Source organism: Oenanthe melanoleuca, chromosome 2, assembly GCF_029582105.1.
Source record: "Oenanthe melanoleuca isolate GR-GAL-2019-014 chromosome 2, OMel1.0, whole genome shotgun sequence".
In the NCBI taxonomy this organism is placed as follows: Eukaryota; Metazoa; Chordata; class Aves; order Passeriformes; family Muscicapidae; genus Oenanthe; species Oenanthe melanoleuca.
Genome location: NC_079335.1, coordinates 6,946,588 through 6,964,663, shown reverse-complemented (window position 1 = coordinate 6,964,663; position 18,076 = coordinate 6,946,588). Strand labels below are relative to the sequence as shown.

Sequence of the window (18,076 nt, the reverse complement as noted above, 5' to 3'; positions counted from 1 at the left end):
TCCTTTTCAGGATATCAAAAGGAAGAACCAATTTTGAAGTTGAATCTGATGCCAGGCTTTGAAACTTTATTATTGTAGCTGGAAGTGCAGCTTAAAATGCAGCATTAAGGAATTAATTGTCTAAATTTTCTTCTCATACTCTTAGATTTCAGGCATTGTTATTCTTGAATGAATTATAGCTTGACTGCTAAATTATGCAGTCTGTTCTGGAGGGGTAGAGACTGTTTCATTAATATCTTTGCCCACCATGAATTCTTAACTCTTCTTTACTACCAAGTATTATCCTGTACTAAAATATTGCTGCCTGGAAGCATTTATGCAACATTCAGTAGGCTGTGGAACTTTATTATTTTGGTGCTGCTTAAAATTTTAAGGCTAATGTTATGACAATCAGACTATAATTTTATTTTAATTTGTTTGAACTGGCTTTTTCTTCCTTCTAGAAATTTCAATACTTTCTGCTCATGGAGGAAAAAAGTCACCATTCCTTCCTCCTTCTGTTTAAGAAAACCTTTTATAATTGTTTTTTTTCCTGCACAGTATCAGTGTTTTTTTCACAGGCCTGTGCAGAGTAACTTGCAGGAATTTCTTTAGTGCTGTTCAAAGTTTCATGAAATATTCCTTGAGTGAGTCCAAGGCTGCACATCATGTGGGCACCTCTTAGGAACTCTGACTTAAGTCATCTTTATGACTAAGTAGAGCTATATACAAGCAAACAGAAACATAAAGATTGGGATGTAAAATATAGGAACCTCTTACTCTACAGTCAGTGTTTGCAAACAGGATGTTTTTCTTTTAAATGTTGAGATGTAGATACTTGAGCTCAGGGGCAAGAAAGGCAAACTGGCTATTAAAAAGGGAAACTGCCTTCTGAAAGGTACTTCTGCTTCTTTATCTAGTGTCAACTTTCCTTGTAGGACTAAACACTGAAATTATTTAGGATAGCTAGTAGAAAAGCTCTTGCTGTATTTTGAATGGCTAGAGATGCTCTGCTGTTTGATTCTGGTCCATAGAAACACTGAATTGGAATAAAGCCTGGTGTATACCATGGAAAGAAGCCTGAACTTATGTCCAGGCAGATCCAGCGGTGTAAAGTAAAACAGCTATGCAGAACAGACATGTCATGTGAGTTCCTGTATCTCCACTAGGACTGCTCCACTGAAGGCAAAATCTTGGTATCTCTATGCACATAAATCTCTTCTGCCAGAGTGAATAAAATCCTAGATGCTTAATGAGAATATTTTTACCACAATATTTGGGGGGCTCAACTTCTCTTAGAAATTTCCATTTTATTACATATAGATGGATATTTGATAAAGGTTGCTCATTTAAGATTCTGTAGAGTCAAAATGAACTAAAATTTCTCACAGTGTAGGAGTGGTCTGGAAGGAGGTGAGTATCAGTTCAGAATTATGATACATACTCTTGATATCTCTGAGAAGCACCTGCCCTAAACCACAACCAGTCACTGAAATTTGCTATCACTTGGTATTAGAGCCAGGTTTGTGGTTTTGAGATCTAACAAATTATGATACTTTGTATGAAGTGACATAGCTTCGACAAAAGACAAACTAAGGCAAACTAAGAACCTTAGGATGACTAAAGGTGTTGGTGGAAGAGAAGCTCAGCACAATCCCAAAATGTGCTCTCAGCCCTGAAACCAAAGGTGTGCTGAGCTGCACCCAAAGCCCCGTGGGCAGCAGGTGAGGGAGGGGAATCTGCCCCTCTGCCCTGCTCTGGTGAGACCCCACTGCAGAGCTGCACCCAGCTCTGGCATCCCCAGAGCTTAGGATGTGGAGCTGGTGGAATGAGTCTAGGGAGGTCATGAAGATGATGGGGGCTTGGAGCGTCTCTGCTAGGAAGATGGGATGAGAGAGTTGGAGAAGGCTCCAGGGAAACCTTACAGCATCTTCCAGTACCTGAAGGGGGCTTACAAGAGGACTGGAAAGAGATTTCTTACAAAGGCATGGAATGATTGGACAAGTGGGGATGGCTTTAAATTGAAAGAGGAGAGATTTAGATTAGCTAGTAGGAAGAAATTCTTCACTGAAAGAGCAGTGAGACATCTGGTACAGTTGCCCAGAGAAGTTGTGGATGCTCCATCCCTGGAAATGTTCAAGGCCAGGCTGGGTGGGGCTTTGAGCAACCTGACTGAGTGGAAGGTGTCCCTGCCCTTGGCAAGGACGTTGGAACCTGGATGATCTTTAAGGTCTCTTCCATCCTATACTTTTGTGTGATTTTCTTCTGCAGAACTTACTAAAAAATACTGTGGTCCTCATAAAAATCTGAAATTGTGTTTCACATAAATGCTTTGTGTCTCTGCACTGTTGTTCTGTATATGTGTGCAGTTTCCTAGACCATTTTACCTGTGGTAGGTGTTGGAATTTCTGCAAATGTGTTGTTGTTAGAAAATACCAAGGGAGAATACCCAGAAAAATGTTTAAAACTTTTGTTTCTCATTTTTGAGCTTTTTTCCTGCTGATCAGTGTTGGTGACAAATGCTTCAGAAGAATGAAATTCCAGAGTTAAATATGGATGAAGTTTGTGCAAAAAAAATCTTCTGCATGTCAGTGTTGAATTCAGAGTTCTGCTATCATTCTGGCATGTTGGCCTGCAATCCACACTAATACTGTTGCCTTCCTCACAAGATACTGAACAGACATTTCCATTTTTTCAGGAGATGAAATATTTATGGGGTTAGTGATCTGAGAATCTTCTGTTTGAAGATGACAAAATTATTATAATAATTGATAAATCTCTCAAACATGCTTTGGTTTACCAGTTTGGGTTTAATCTAACTTACTTTGGTAACCAGGAAGTAGTGAGAAAAAACAAGTTTGCTTCAATTTCATTAACAGAATAGTCCCCTAAATAAAGGGTCCTGCTTTTAAACTAGATCAACTCCCCCCTCCAAGTTATTAAAATTGTTAAATCTTAACATGGTTAAATGGATGAAAATGAAATAAACCACAAATATAAGTGATTTTTGCCAACAAACTATTCCTTTGTTTATATTTGCCATGGATGATTCTGCTGTTTATTTATATTGATATTTCATTAATCCTATCCTAATTTCTTGTTATACAAGAGGTCTGTGAACCAAAACAACCCATCAGTGCCCAGCCCCCAAGAATGACAGCCTGCTATACCTGAAATGTGTAGTACATTGCCTTTTCTTTCTTCAAAACTTTTCTGTAACTCTGACTCCTTGAATAAATCATAGTAGCCTCAACACAGGTCAGGCAGTCCAGGCTCTGATCAGATCAGCCTGGCATAGTAATGCTTGCTCACATTTCCTGTCCAGCCAGAAACATTCTCATGAGCCCGTGGCTGGGTCCTGTGCAATTACCTCTGACAGCCCTGGAAGGTGACAGGTTAAGTGCAGCAGAAACTCTTCAACTAAAGTGCAGAGCAGCTGGGTTTTTGTTGGAAAAGAGTCTGGTAGACCTCACATTCCAAATCCTATATTGCAATTTTTTGAGCATCTTTGCTTACCTTCAAAAAACATGAGTTTCTGGTCTTTTGCTTAGTGCTCAAATAGCTGAGTGTTCCTGGTGATGTGCTCCTGCCTAAAAGCTCTTGGTTCTTTCTGTGATGCTCTAGATTTATATCCTTTAACTGGGAACTTTTGTCTTGTTCAATCCTTGGCAGTGTTAGTTAACATACTTAATCTCATGCTACAGATTATTGGTCTAAATGTTTTGGGTTTTTTTCCATATTTGTACTCTGATAGATGATAGAATAAGCAATTTCTATTGAATTTTGGCTGTGTTATGAAATAACTCAAGATGGTTAGTCCCAGGAGTTATGTTCAGTTTCTCCTTGAGGCTGGTTGTGGATTTGAATAAATTTTCTTGTTTTTACAGACTCTTGTAAAGAAAGTCTCTGATTTAATGTCTTGATATGGTGACAGATAGTTGTACCTGGTGAGACAAAACCTTGTGGAAACTCCTTTATAGATTGCAGGCCCAGTCACATCTTTTCAAAATATGACAGTGCAGAGTCTTAGAGTTTTTTGGTTTGCTCCATCTCTGCAGATGCCTCCAAGAGGCCTGAAGTGCTGTGATACAGAAATTAATCTGAGGTATTTAGGTGAAGCTTGAGTAAGCTCTGGTAATGCTATCTACAATCCTGTTGTAACTGGGACATCTACTACAAGTAAGGATTAGAGAGGTTGAGCTTTTATGCAATCTTATAGGAAAAGTGCCAGCTTTGGAGGTAGAACTGATTTCTAAATCAAGTCACCAAAGATAGGAGTCCATGTGGGTGCTGGATGTCTAAACATGGAATGAGATCTTGTCAGCTTAGGACATTGAGGTGAGAGTGACTTGTGTTTTATTCTGTTGTGTTTTATGCTTGAAAATAATCTTCAAATTTGCACAGACTTAAAGGCATTAAAGGTGAGCTGGCCACTCAAGGAAGGTCCTGATGTGGTTGTGTTGGTGGAGGGACTCTGGCTGTGTCCCAGCTCTGCTATGAAGAGCCATCATGTGTGAAAGGTGTTGTAGAGGTTTGTTCTTCTGAGGCAGGAAGGTTTTATCCCCTCCCATACATTTAATGAATGTGCATTGTGGAGTAGTTTAGTCTCAGAAATGTTCAGTTTGCTGAACTTGGGTGTTCTGAATTAGATGAAAAAAAATAGCTTCCATGGATGGTAAATGGAATCATGATGGTTTTCCTTGAGATGGATCAAAACTGGGGAATAATTATTTCCGTTTTGACAAGTTACCATTTTAAAAACTGCTTATAGATCTACACTTAAATACTGGATAAATCTCAGAAGCTGGGAGGAAATGGTCTGTTTTTCCCCAAAGCAATACTTTAAATATATTTTCTCAAACATTACTGAACTGGTATCCACTTTTTAGTTCAGCTTTTAAAGTGAAAATACCTGTTTTAGAATGTCATTGTCATATACAGTATATCTGCTGTTGTTATGTAAAGTCATGGAGAGATTAATATTTTAATCACATGACCAGAAAGCAATTTTTCATAATAGCTCAGCTCTGAGGATTTCTTAAAGCAGAAATGAGAAAATGTGTCTGCATAAGCAGAAGTAATGTGGAGGAACAAGCATCAATTGTAATAGCAGAGATAACTTTTGAGCAACTTTATAGTAAAATTGACCAAGCTTTCTGCTATGCTTAAATGTTTAAAGACTATTACCATGTTACATGAAGGAGAGTAGTTAGTGGTGGAATATTGATGTTTGAAGCACTTACCTTTCTATAGAAACTTTATCTTTCTGAGATGAATAGGAAAAACCTTGAAGTTGCCTTGTTTCAGGTCATTCTAAGGGAAAGTACTCTGAATCTTAAATTACTTTTTTTTTTTTTTTTTTTCTAGTGACCCTGTCACAGAAAAACCATTGCAGAAAACTAATGTCAAGAAAGCTTTCTATGGCTTTAATAACAATGGAGTGCTTAAAGCTTTACAGGAAAGCATTTGGTCAAGCATTTGTACTTTCACTGAGTGTTTTAAGCTGGATGAACCATTCTTAGCAGGCTTGCCTTGGTTGGGGATAAACAAGGATTACTTTTTCTATTATATCCCCTTTTCTGTAATATATACATTTTAAAAAACGCTGTAGCAGTGGCATTAATGCCTTCTTCTTTTTTTTTTTTTTTTAGTTATATAGTTCATATAGTAGATCAAATGGTTCTGAAGAGAATTTCATGCTCTTCAAATGTTCTTTGTAACTGTGTTTCTCTATAAATGTTTTCAGGGAATAATTTCAAGCAATGATGTGGTAAGGAAACAAATCTCTAGGCAACTGTTCAAGTCATGTTTTGATTTGGTGATTCTGAAGAAAATGGGTGCTGTGCAGTGATGCCCATAATTTCAATTGTATGATAACTGAAAAAAATCATCTTAAAATGAGGATTTATGAACATCTAAGAAAGGAAACACTTTTGAATCAAAAACCTTGTAATAAATTTTTTGTTGTTTCTATTGTGAAAGATGTTTTTAATTCAAGATGCATTTTAAATTGGAGATTTTTGTTACAGACTTTAGGATAATGTGTAAAAGGGAAACGGATACACTCTTTCAGTACAATTAACCAGTATTTGGTAGCTAATGGACACTATATTGAGGAGAAAATGCTCTATCCCAGGAATCTGAGGAAGGGCTGTTGCACTGTATTTTTACCCACAAGGTAAACAAGAGGTACACAAGGATGAGCTTTCAGTGATCACAGATTTTAGGAATAAGAGCACCTCTCAAATCTTGCATCCTTTTGCTCAAACTAATGTCTTATCAGATGATATTTTGTTCAGAGGGTACCATTTATCAATAGCAGGGTATTATTTGGTTAGAGGTGTAGCTGAGGTACTAATTTTTCTCTGTTTTATCTAATTGTTCCCTCCCAGGTCTGTTAATCTGAGTCTTGATAGTGTTTTTGCAAAGATACCTATAATTTTGCTTGAGGTTCCATATTTGCCAAATCCTTCAGAGCTAGTCTAGAAGCAAATTTGAGCTGGGGACTTTATCTCCTCTTTTATATGCCATTCTCCATAGTTTCCTGGTACTTACCTAATACATTAGAAACTGTCTTAGTGCAGAGACAGTTCCTGGTTTGACAAAGGTGATCCAGTGTAGAGTGACATTTATGGTTGACTCTTAAGAGTTCATCTGTTCTGTAGAACTGAAAACTTCACCAGCTTGCACTGGAACACTGTGACTGCTTTGATACAGTGTTAAGCTGAAGCTGGTGAAGGTGAGGATTATTTTTGATATTTGCAGTTTGGAGGTGATTGTGCTGTATTGGGTGGGGCAGGTAAAGAGAGGAGTGTGGCATGTCTGATTCTGATCCAGCAATAGTGGATGTGACTGGTCTGACTCGGGCAGAGCTGCTTAGATGTCTGCTTGTTACTATCCAGTGCATCTAATTCAGAACAGTTTATAAGCTTGAGCTCAATAGTAAACCTGAATTTGTTCTTTGTTCTTGTGCTCTTGGGGCAAATATACCCTAAATGTGGAACATGGGAAGCACCCATGCAACTTGTATGTGACCAATCTTGTGTAAGAGCTTACCTGGATCTGGCAGGTTTACTTGCTTCTGTAACACCAGCAGATAAACAGATTTTGCTAATTTTGTAAGTAAAATTTGTTTTACTGTGTGCTGGACTTGTATCTTTAGGTTTGAGTCCTTCTACTATTTGATTGAAAGCAGTGTATAAGTAATAATAGTAACTTAGTGACTAATACTTTGAGTGTTTCTGTATCTATGAAATATTTCAAAATAAACCTTTGATCGAATATTTCCAATTTAATGTAAAAGGCAGATAGACCAATAGTTTTAACAAAATGCAGTACCTGTTCAAAGTAAATGATCTGTTTTCTACTGAAAGGATTTCTTTCAATATCCTAAATGGGTTTTATATATGGAATAATCAACTGAAATGTTGCAAAGCCTTTTAGTTTTGTTATGTGGGAGCAAAAATGCTCTATGACTGCTTTGTAAGCCATATTTTACTACCCTTTGTTTGTGCTTTTCTGCTACACCTAGAGGTAGTGTGCTTTCAAATCAGCAGAATTTCAGACTTGCAACACAAGTTTCTTACGCTTCAGACTTGTCAAATCAAATATTTGGAGCCTCAGTGCACAGGAAAGAATAGTTCAGTGGATCCCAGGATACAGACAATGCATTTTCATGTTCATTAAATATGTCTGGAACATGTCATCTGTGCAGTCATGATATAGCTTCTGTAATGTCTGACTTTGGCACTAGAGATTTCATGGGTTTTAAAAGGTGAAATCTTTTGAAGGTATTAAAGTTTGGTAGGTCAAGTTCTAGATTTACACAGCATTGAACTACTTGGTTTTAACTAAAAGAATATAGCTGCAGTAAAGAGGGTTTATTTTTGTTCCCAGTAGCTTAAAAGGCTATTATAAGTAGACATAAATAATCTTAAGTATTTAAGCTTGAAAAACCCCGGGGGAGGAGGATGTTCCCCTACATGAAAGCTTTACTTTGAGCTTAACTATGAGCTTTCTTGAAGGAAATTTTGGTAAGGAGTAATTGACTTCTCAAAATTCAAATTTATTACAAATTGTTTCACTTTGTTTGCTTTCCTTAGTTATACCTACAGAAACAATAAAATCAGAAGTCCAAGTTTAGAGGAATCTCTAGAGAACATCTGTGCCTTCAGATGTTCAACCTTCTGTTGAAATAATGATTGTAAATTAAATTGCACAGGACCCCATCAGTGGCCCTGAGTCCTGAATATTCTCAGCAAGGGAAATTTCTACCTGTATCTGTTCAGTGTTTTTGATTAATATTTTTCTTGACTGTATCTTAGGACCTATATGAAAAAAATGGACAACTCTAACAAAAAAAACCACCAAAATTAAAGAATTTCCCTGAGAATTTTAGGAAAGACTGGTTCATACAAGGCCTTAAATTTAAAAGGTTCTGTGGATGATAGTAATCCATAATCCATTTTCTCAATAGTGTTATGTCAGATCTGCATTGGGAATTGAATTTGCATATACTAAGGGGAGTAAATTTATATTTTCCTGTTTAGTTGACATAGTAAAAGAAGGACAAGCACAGACCTTATGAACTGTTTCATAAATTTGAGGCCACAAAGCTTCGGCCTGTTTGCTGTTCAGCATCACTATATTTTATTTCTGCCTAAAACTATCTTTTAAATCTTTTATGGTTGTATCACTTGTGTTCAGTTGTTGAGTACCTCAACCTTCTTATCTCTAGCAACCAGTTTTCCGTCATGCTTTATTGATGGGAATGGGGGGTAACCTTCCTTTTCTGGTTGGGACACTGGAGAAGCCCTCTCTGTTAATCTTTGTCCTTTGCCAGGTTCCATTTCAGCTGTGCTTGGGCCTTCCTCAGCCCAGCTCTACACAACAAGACTTCATCTCTATGTTCTTCACAGGTCACCTGTCTTAACTTCCACTGTCTGTGCATTTGTTTCTTGCCTTTTAGTTTGACCAGCCTGTCTCTACTCAGCCATGCTGGTCTCTTGCCTGAATTCCTGCTGCTCTTGTGTTCAATAGAAGACTTCCTTAAAGATCTGCCAGTTCTTTTCCACTCCCTCATTCCTGAAGGCAGTCTCTCAGGAGATTCCACTGACTAGCTCCCCAAAGAGCTGGAAGTTTGCTTTCCTGAAGCTGAGGAGCCCAGCTTTACTCCTTAGCTGATCCATACCCAGTGGATGATTGCTGCTGGCCCCAGTGAGCTCATTTGGTGATCAGCAGATCCAGTAACATCTCCCCTCTCTATTACCTGGGGTCAGGAAGTTATCCCACATGCATTCCAGGAGTCTCCAGGGTTGCCTGCAGCTCACCTTGCCACTTCTCCAGCAGCTGTTGGGCTGGTCGGAGTCTCTCAGAAGGACAGGAGCTTTGGGCATGATGCCTCTTGCCAGCTGGAGCAGGAAGGCTTTGTTAACAGGCTCCTCTGGATCTGTCAGCCTGTAGTGGACATCAGGTTATCCTTGAGTTCAGATACTAATGTGTTGCTGCAGCCACTGGCATTCTATTAATTGTGCTATAGGACTGTTTTTAATGTTTTTAAATTTATTTAATAATTTGCACCTATAACAAAAGTTGTTTCAGCAAAATATCCCTTTTAATTTACTCACTGCTCATTGCTTATTAATTTACAATTAAAGATCTAATGAGGTTAATGTGGTTTCTTGTTTTGGCTTTGTTTTCTTACAGTTCAACTTTGTGGGAAAACTTCTGGGTCCACGTGGTAATTCTCTAAAACGTTTACAGGAAGAAACACTGACAAAAATGTCTATTTTGGGGAAAGGCTCTATGAGGGACAAGACAAAGGTAAGGCCTGAACATGTCAGTGGATTTTTTTTACTTACCTTAAATTTCTGAGGAGGGGGAACAAACCTTGTAAGAAAAATTGGAACAAATAAAAAGCATAGGAGATCCTAATATTGATTGTTGGTTAGTGTCTCTCTTTGGCCAGTCATGCAGTGGGTAAACCAACCCAAGAGATGTTAAATAATGAGGACAGATAATTGTATGGGAGCTAAATTTCTGTCAGAGAAGGATACTGGAATGGGAACAAGTTGTGGCTTTTGTGTTGTTCTTCATGGGAAATGAAAAAAAAACCTGAAATGCTTAATGTGTTCTCAAGGTTGTGAGATGTATTCAGTCAGTGAGTGAGCTCATTTTCATTTTTGTACTGTTAGAAGAGTTTTAGTGTGTAGTATTTTCTGAGAATCACAGAATATCCCGAGTTAGAAGGTACCTGCATGGATCATCAAAGTCCAATTCTGGCCTTGCAAGTAATGGAGAAAATAATGGAAGCATTGCCAAGTCATATTGCAAAACTAAAATAAAATGCAATAATAAAAGTGAACTTAGGAAAAAAAAAGCACAGAGTCACTTTAAAAGTTTGATTATGGGAATGATCTTAAAAACAGCTGCATTGAAATTCTGTATATTTTGTTAAAGGTGCTGATTGAAATGCTTTTTTACCAGGTCCTACACAAAAAATTGTGACTTCTCTGTTGCTTATTGCTGTTCTCAGCCAACTTGATTGATAAACACAGAAAGGAAGTTTCTTAGCACTCTGTTTTTTGCACAAATCAACTGCACAGTGATTTTTTTTCCTCTTTAGGAGAAAAGGACAGGGAATGCATGGTGCAAGTATATAATAAAAACCAGTATATGGGGAACTCAGCTTCCAGTGCTAGTGGCTCATATGTTTTGAGTAACTGTGCCTAAAGTATTTAACTGATAAGCAGTTCCTATTAAAACTAAATAATTGTGCTGTGACGTTTATATTACGTTACTTTCTATTTTTAAGATCTCTTATTTGTGTTGACAAAATAATGATTTTGCTGGTGGAGTCTAATGCTGCTGAGTGACTTCATAATATTCTTGCTCTGGGTGCTCTGACAGTGATCCAGACTGATTTTTTATTTATTTTTTTTTTAGCATCTTCATAGTAAAACACAGATCATGTTGATAAGAATGTTATTCATGAAAAGCAGAAATGGGTTGTCACATATAAACCTCAACCTGTAATTAGGGGTGTGCAGGGGAGGAGATTTCAGCTATCATTGCAACTTATAATTTTAGTAATCTAAAGAGTGAAGTGCTTACCTGGCTCTTGCCAAATACAGGAAGCTGCAGGGGAGTGTCAGTTTTTTAGACAGCAGAACTGCTAGTTCTTTGATGTAACATTATCTGGTAAAGCAATGAAATTATTTCCAGTGCTGGTTTCATCCCTTGGATCTGTCAAATGCACACAGGTGAGGGGCAAGCTGAGAAAAGCAAGTGCTGCCCTTTAGGTCTGTTAATATTTTGCATGTGAATGTCAGTATTTGAGAACTGAGCTCTGCTTCACTCCATTGAACTCAACTTTGCAGTCATTGAAGTGGATTGGGTGAAGGAAGATGAAAGAAATAAACTTGCTTCTGAAATAGCTAGTGAACTCTTTTTGCTGATGTTCTCTCATCTCATATGCTGTTAGCTTTATGTCCAAATAGCACAGTTCTGTGAAGGATGCACTCATTGGATAAAAACTTCAGTGAGAACAACATAGTAATAGAGAGCAGCATAGTAACATTGAGATTGAAATAATATTGGTAAAAAGAAGCTTTTTCTTGTGGAATATTAGATCAAACCTGTTTCTATAGACTTTGAAGGAAAAAGTGCGTTCTTCATGAAACTGGTGCACCTGGGAAAACTCTTGGGGGCATTCCTCCTTGTGCTATGGTAGTTTCTGTATGTGAGCACAAACAGTTGGTTCTTACTTCATGTTACTCTTTTAGCTGCAGACATCTGAATGTGAGTGAACAGTGTCTGCAAATTCCTTCAACACTTGTATTTGTTTCAAACAAGAAAACCAATATTTTTCTTATTTCCTAGGAGGAAGAGTTGAGAAAAAGTGGAGAAGCTAAATATTTCCACCTAAATGACGACCTACATGTTTTGATTGAAGTATTTGCTCCACCTGCAGAAGCATATGCCAGAATGGGACATGCCTTGGAAGAAATCAAGAAGTTCCTCATCCCTGTTAGTATTTTTTTTTTTAATGAGAATTCTGGTACTCTTGAGTGAGAAATGTCATCTCTAAAACTGTAAGCTGGTCTAGTGAAGGTGTCCCTGCCCATTGTAGGAGGTTGGAGCTGAATGATGTTTAATGTCCCTTCCAGCCCAAACTGTTCTATAATTCTGAACAGTGCACAATATTGGGCAGGTCATGTTGTTTAATTTCATTTGTAAAAGAAATGATGATTGTCAAATACTTTGCATTTTGATACAGGCAGTTTCTGGGTGAATCTGCAACTGTTCACACAAATCTCATGACCTGACCTATAGTAAAAAAGAAACTTATTCTTGCTTAACAAGTCATATGCAAAGTATCACAGACTACAAATAATTGTAAAAATCTGTAAAATGTGTGCCTTTTTTGTTTTCTTGGTACACATGAAGCACCAGTTCTGCTTAAGAATTAATACATTTGAAGCTGTAGTATTTCTCACTCCTGTAATCCTGGTTTAGTGTTGAGTGCTAAGAATCAATACAGGTTTATCTTTTATCATTATTTTCATCACAATATTAGTGATACATGAGCTATACTTGTTTTCTGGTGTATACTTCAGCTTCCATTGTATGGATGTATAAAATGGCATCTGGTTTCTAGTACAATTTTGTACTCCAGCTCTGGGATATATCTAGGTACTAGGTTTCTAATGTCTTCTATCAGAAGATAACTTCATCTGCTCATCATGTAAGAACCAACTTTACTTCTCTGCAATATTAAACTGCTTGAAAAAATCCAGCCTCTCTTAGGAAGCTCTGGAGCACTTGAGGTGATGGTTGTGTGTGAAGTTCTCAACTGTTTTAGTTCTTGAGTGAACATTTCTTCAGTCTTTATTGGTGATCAAAGGGATAGTATAGAAAATAAAGCATTTTCAAGGTGCATTGACTTCTGTTTATTTTTACTGCTGAAAATGTTACCCAAGTGTTTGTGTTTATTTGTGTCATCTGGGAAGTGTGGGGGCCTGGCTAAGGAAAGTGAGGCATGTATCTGCAGCTTGTAAATGTCTGAGTGGAGCCAGTGTGGCTGTGCTGGGGACCAGTTGGGGATGCCTCATATACAGCAGCTGGTGCTGATGACTTAACAGTGCTCCTGTATGCATTTTGGTACTTACAGCTTGTACCAAACCTAGTCCTCACCTGTGAAACCACCCAGAGAGTGGTTGGGCACTGGAACAGGCTCCCCAAGGAAATGGTCACCGCACCAAGCCTGACAGAATACAAGAAATGGACATTACTGTCAGCCACATGGTGGAATTCTGGGAGTGTCCTGGGCAGGGCCAGGATTTTGACTTAAATGATCCCTGTTGGTCCCTTCCAACTCAAGGTATTTTGTGAAACTAAGTCTTTTCCAGGAGCTGTGTGCTCCTTGAGTGTTCCTTCTGAACTCTTTTTGTCTGGATGACATGAGGACATGTGCCCCAATACTACACCGTGGTATGAACCAGAGCATGATAAATAACAGCTGTCAGGAGGTTCAGTAGGAATATATCCTGATGTGAAATAACCCCAATGTAGATGCACTTTAGGACAGTTAAAAAACAAAGATGTCCTGGGCATTATGTTGTCATTTTATAAAAAATCAAGCATCACATTGTGCATTTGTCTGCAGGTTCCAAATTGCTTTTTTCTTTATGCATATGAGAAGAGGTGAATGAGCATACTGCTGTTCAGCCAACATAACTGATCAGACAGGGGATACTCAACAGAATATTTGTTGGGATGCTGGGCTGTCATAATGTCGAAGCTACTCTGTTTACATGATTCATGATTTAATGGTGTGGAGAGATAAGGGAGGATTAAGTTCTTGGGTATTCTAGACAGAAAACAGCTGCCTTTTTTAGATAGAAATATGTTCAATTTGATAAATTCTTCTTTCACGTGCTGGAAGGAAGGATATGTCTGATCCCCATGCCCCCTCCATCAAAGGTCTTATTTTTCTTCTTTGAGCTTGATTTCCCTAATGTTGCCATAAATGAAGTAAGCTTATCAAAACCTGGTCATTAGTGTGTTAAGCCAGTAGAATTACAGACTGATAATGAGCAATTCCATTGACTGGTGTTTATACACTTTTCCATCTTTATTTTTGATCATTGCATCTTTATTATACTAAGCTGAACTGATGCTATATAATCTTTCCTGAACTGTGGGATCAAGCCAACACTGTCTTAATTTCCCTTTGGCTTTTCAATTGTAAGCTTATCTGAATTGCTCTAAATGCCTTAATCTCTTTTGCCTGCCTCCACCTTGCAGCAGCCACTGAAGGAATAAGGAGCAGCTTTTTCTTCTCTAAAACTACTGTTTGGTTCACTGCTGCCAAATGTAACTTGTTTTGGTTATTTGTTGTTTTGTTTTGTTTTTCTCCAGGGTCTGTTGTTGCTTTCTTAAGAAATTAGCTGTTTTATTTCAGGAAAGATGTCCTGCTATGAGTATATATTATTATGATCATAATTTGCATTCTCTTTACAATGTAGAGTTACTATGACTTCCTACAGTTTTAGATGCTAGACCATATTTATGAGTATGTTTATTGTTCATCTTTCAGATCAGTGCTGAATATAACATCACATTTGGGGCTAGAATGCAGAATACAGACTATCCTTGTGGTAGCTGACTATAGCAAAAACACCTCAGCCTCTCTAATTGGATCTTCAGATCCATGGGCAAGCATCCTTGCATTGAAGTTTAACCTCAAGCAGATGCAGTGGTGTAATTTAAACTATTGGCATAACTCAGTTCAAAACATAAAAACTGGTTTTGAGGGTATTTTTGGCTGTGCTTATGTTGCCTTGAGTCTTACCTTTCTTCTGCAGTTAGAATTGCAGCTTCTGACTTTAAGTATATTCTTTTGTCTTCCTTTAAATTAGCCAGTCCCTTTGTTCTGGCCAGACTCTTTAGTCAGCACTCTTGTTTGAGTATTAGACTGGTGGGTATTGTGCTTGTTACTGGTTATCTCAGAATTACTGCTGTCAGGTCAAAAAGCCAACCTCACCTGCCCCTGGTTGTTGTATTATAGCAGGGTTTCATGGCAAGGCTGGATGGGGCCCTGAGCAACCTGGTCTATTGGAAGGTGTTTCATGGCTGGAGAGTCAGAACAAGATGGTCTTTAAGGCCTTTTCCACCCCAAACTGTTCTGTGATTCTTTGGTTATGGCAGTTTTGGCCATTAGAACTTAGTCTATTTTGTGTAATTTTTCAGTAGTGGCAGTCATTTGTCTTCTGACAGATACAACACTAATTACCATTTGCTGTTGGCTACCAGTTTCTTGTTTCCTTGTCCTTAAAGCAAAGTATAGAAATGTCTTTGAGAGAACAATCTATACCAGTTATATGACAATGTGAGCAGAATTCACAACCCTTTCCTGTAGCCTGTCCTACTGTTTGCATATTTGGTTTGTAAGATGTGATGAAATAGCTTTTAATGGCATTTTAAAGAGCTTGGTGGCATTTGGAAGCTCTCATAGACTTTTCCTTAAGTAAGCTGGCAAGTAACTGTAAGGTGTAGAAAGATGGCTGGAAACCTGGTAATTATTGATTGCTCACTTGTCAGGATAAAGATCTACTTGAGTGCTTTGCAAAGCTGCAAAGGGTTTTGTAGGGATCTCTCCTAACATTATATAAATGAATAGCTTTGCTAATAGTTTGAGTGGTGAATTGAAATAAGGTCTTAAGCTAGAGTGATCCCAAGAAGAGCCACTGCCAATGTGTTGATCTGGCTGGGTAAAAATCATAGATAAAATTTTAAAGTTAGATCATGTAAGTATGGGGACTTGTGAGATGAAAATGTCTTGCATGGATCTTGATGTAAATGCACCCTCCATGATTGGATAAGACTGTAGTTAGTCAAAGTAGGCAATTTATTCATAAAATGATAGTACACCTGTTTAGCTGAAATTCAGGAGCAGCATTTGACTGAAATTCAAGTGTTGCCACTGCCTAAGCTGTTCAGAGGAGGGATGCAGTCTAAAGCATTTCCATGTCCATCTTCTAGGTGAGAAAAAGATTATTGTCTGCTTAATTTGACTTGAAGTGTGCTGTTTCTAGCAGTGAGCATTCATAAATTGACCATCTGCTACTTTTAATTGAGGAATCCATTTCATAGTCTAATGGATTAACACTGCAGCTTATCGTGGCTGCCTTGTACTGCCCCTTCACTCTGCACCCTCCTGCTGCCTCTGGCCTGTGTGATAAGAGCCATGTTTTCTGTTCTGTGCTGTGCACAGTGGAGCCCTTCTCTGTGACCTGAGCTGCTTGCTGTGTCTGGTAATGTGCTGCAGGAAAATGAGAAAGCATCAGGGAGAAAAAGAAAAGGGACCCAGCACACACAGTGGCAACCCGAGCACATCTTTGCTAAGGAATTAAATTAATTGAGTATAAAATGATCAAAAGTATTTTTCCAGGGGCCAAGTTCTGAAAAAGATTTTGTGAAGAAATTATAAAGGGCATCTGATACAGCCTGTCAGAACTTTGATATTGTATGTTTTTGGTACAGTTTCTTGGCATTTTGTGTCAAGATCGAAGTTTTGTTCCATACAGGACATAGAATTTTGCATTTGTAGCCAGTTCTGATCCAGCAACAAATAAAAAAATGCAAAGTGGGTTTCTGTACAGCAGCTGGCCAGAATCGTGTTCAGTTTCCTGTTTGTAGTCTACTCCCTGTGATGGATTGGTTACATATTGGGTCCTGGCCATTTCATAATGGAATCTGTTTCTCAAAAGCTTCAATTATGCCATTTGAAAAAGTTATTTCAGTCTTCTAGACCTTTTTCATATTTGCTGTTTGGTTTCTGCTGCAAAATTGAGGATGATCTCAGGTGGGCAGCTGGGAGTTAAATTGCAGAACCTATTTAAGGCAGTTTGGACAAAAATGCTGTTATGGTGCTTCTTCTTTTAATACCAGTAACTTTCTTCAGCAATGGCATATAAAGGACAACTTTTTTATTTCCATTTACAGAAGTCTAGACGAAGCCAAATAATTCAAGGATAATTGAGAGATTTGAATTCATGGATGTTTTAATTTTCTTTCAATGCAGGGTTATGTTTCAAAGTCTGTAAGACTGCCTGGCAATCTTTTGGTCCCTGTCTAGTGAATAAATGTAATAAACTCAGATTTGCAGTGAGATGCAGATTCTTTGTCATTGAATTGTAAAATGGGTGGTATTAGAACAAACCTTCCTTCTTGAAATGGGAGGATTTGCAGAAGAGCTGTTGTATCAGAAGTATCCCTTTGTTGCTATGGGAGCACCTATTAATATTTTGATACTCAGTACGGATGCACCTTGGGTAAAATGGTTATCTTTAATTCACCTTTATGGCTGCATTCTGCTTGGCTCACTTTAAGTGGAGGAGAAATGATAGAAAAATACTTTTATCTCAAGAGTTCAGTGCTGGGTCTGTTTTTATTCCTGTGTGCTCGGTTTGTTTCAGAGGTTGACTCAAGGTCCCCGAAAACTGTGCTTGAGAAGTACCATATTAATTTCGTGTTTAAAAACCTGAGCTTTCTTTTTGCTAGACCTTGAGAGTAGAGAATTTGTGCAGACAGAAATAAGCCATGTGTCCTTGGCATTTTCACCATTGCATATTATAGAATTTAATTTTTTGAGCTCTTATTAGATAACAGCACATACGTGTATTGAATGAATTCCTGTGTTTATTCTATAACTCCTGACTTTAAAAGTATGGATTCCTAATCTATTCCTTCATTTTCATGTGGTGTTCTCAACAGTGTATTTATTCTCTACTCTTTTTTTAACTCCCTCTCTCCTCTTTTTTCTGCTTTTAACACACAGTCATTCTACAGCTGGAACTACAAACTGGATCTCAGTTCAGAATATGGGATATTGATTTTGTTTTTTCTGGTTCCCTCCTATCTCTGCAGCATTTTAAGATTGCCATTTTAATTGGTAAAGCTGCATAAAAATATATGCAAAGGGAAAGAAAAACATGCCCGAGCAAAAATGTTAGTTATTATGTAGAATTGTCTAATAATGTTTGAACTGAATATTATTCCTGTCTTATTATGTATATTAAACTTTTTCAGTGGA

The 18,076-nt window shown here is 37.9% G+C and overlaps 1 protein-coding gene across 3 annotated transcripts in view; it reads left to right on the top strand.

Moving 5' to 3' along the window:
• KHDRBS3 (KH RNA binding domain containing, signal transduction associated 3) overlaps positions 1-18,076 on the top strand; it is a 90,474-nt gene that overhangs the window by 27,061 nt on the left and 45,337 nt on the right. For all 3 annotated transcript variants that reach the window (XR_008839890.1, XR_008839891.1, XM_056485382.1), the window contains exons 3-4: positions 9,685-9,801; positions 11,860-12,006. Coding sequence is in view for 1 of the 3 variants with exons in the window: in XM_056485382.1 (XP_056341357.1) it covers positions 9,685-9,801; positions 11,860-12,006 (264 nt within the window). In the remaining 2 variants the exon portion in view is untranslated. The remainder of the gene's footprint in view (positions 1-9,684; positions 9,802-11,859; positions 12,007-18,076) is intronic.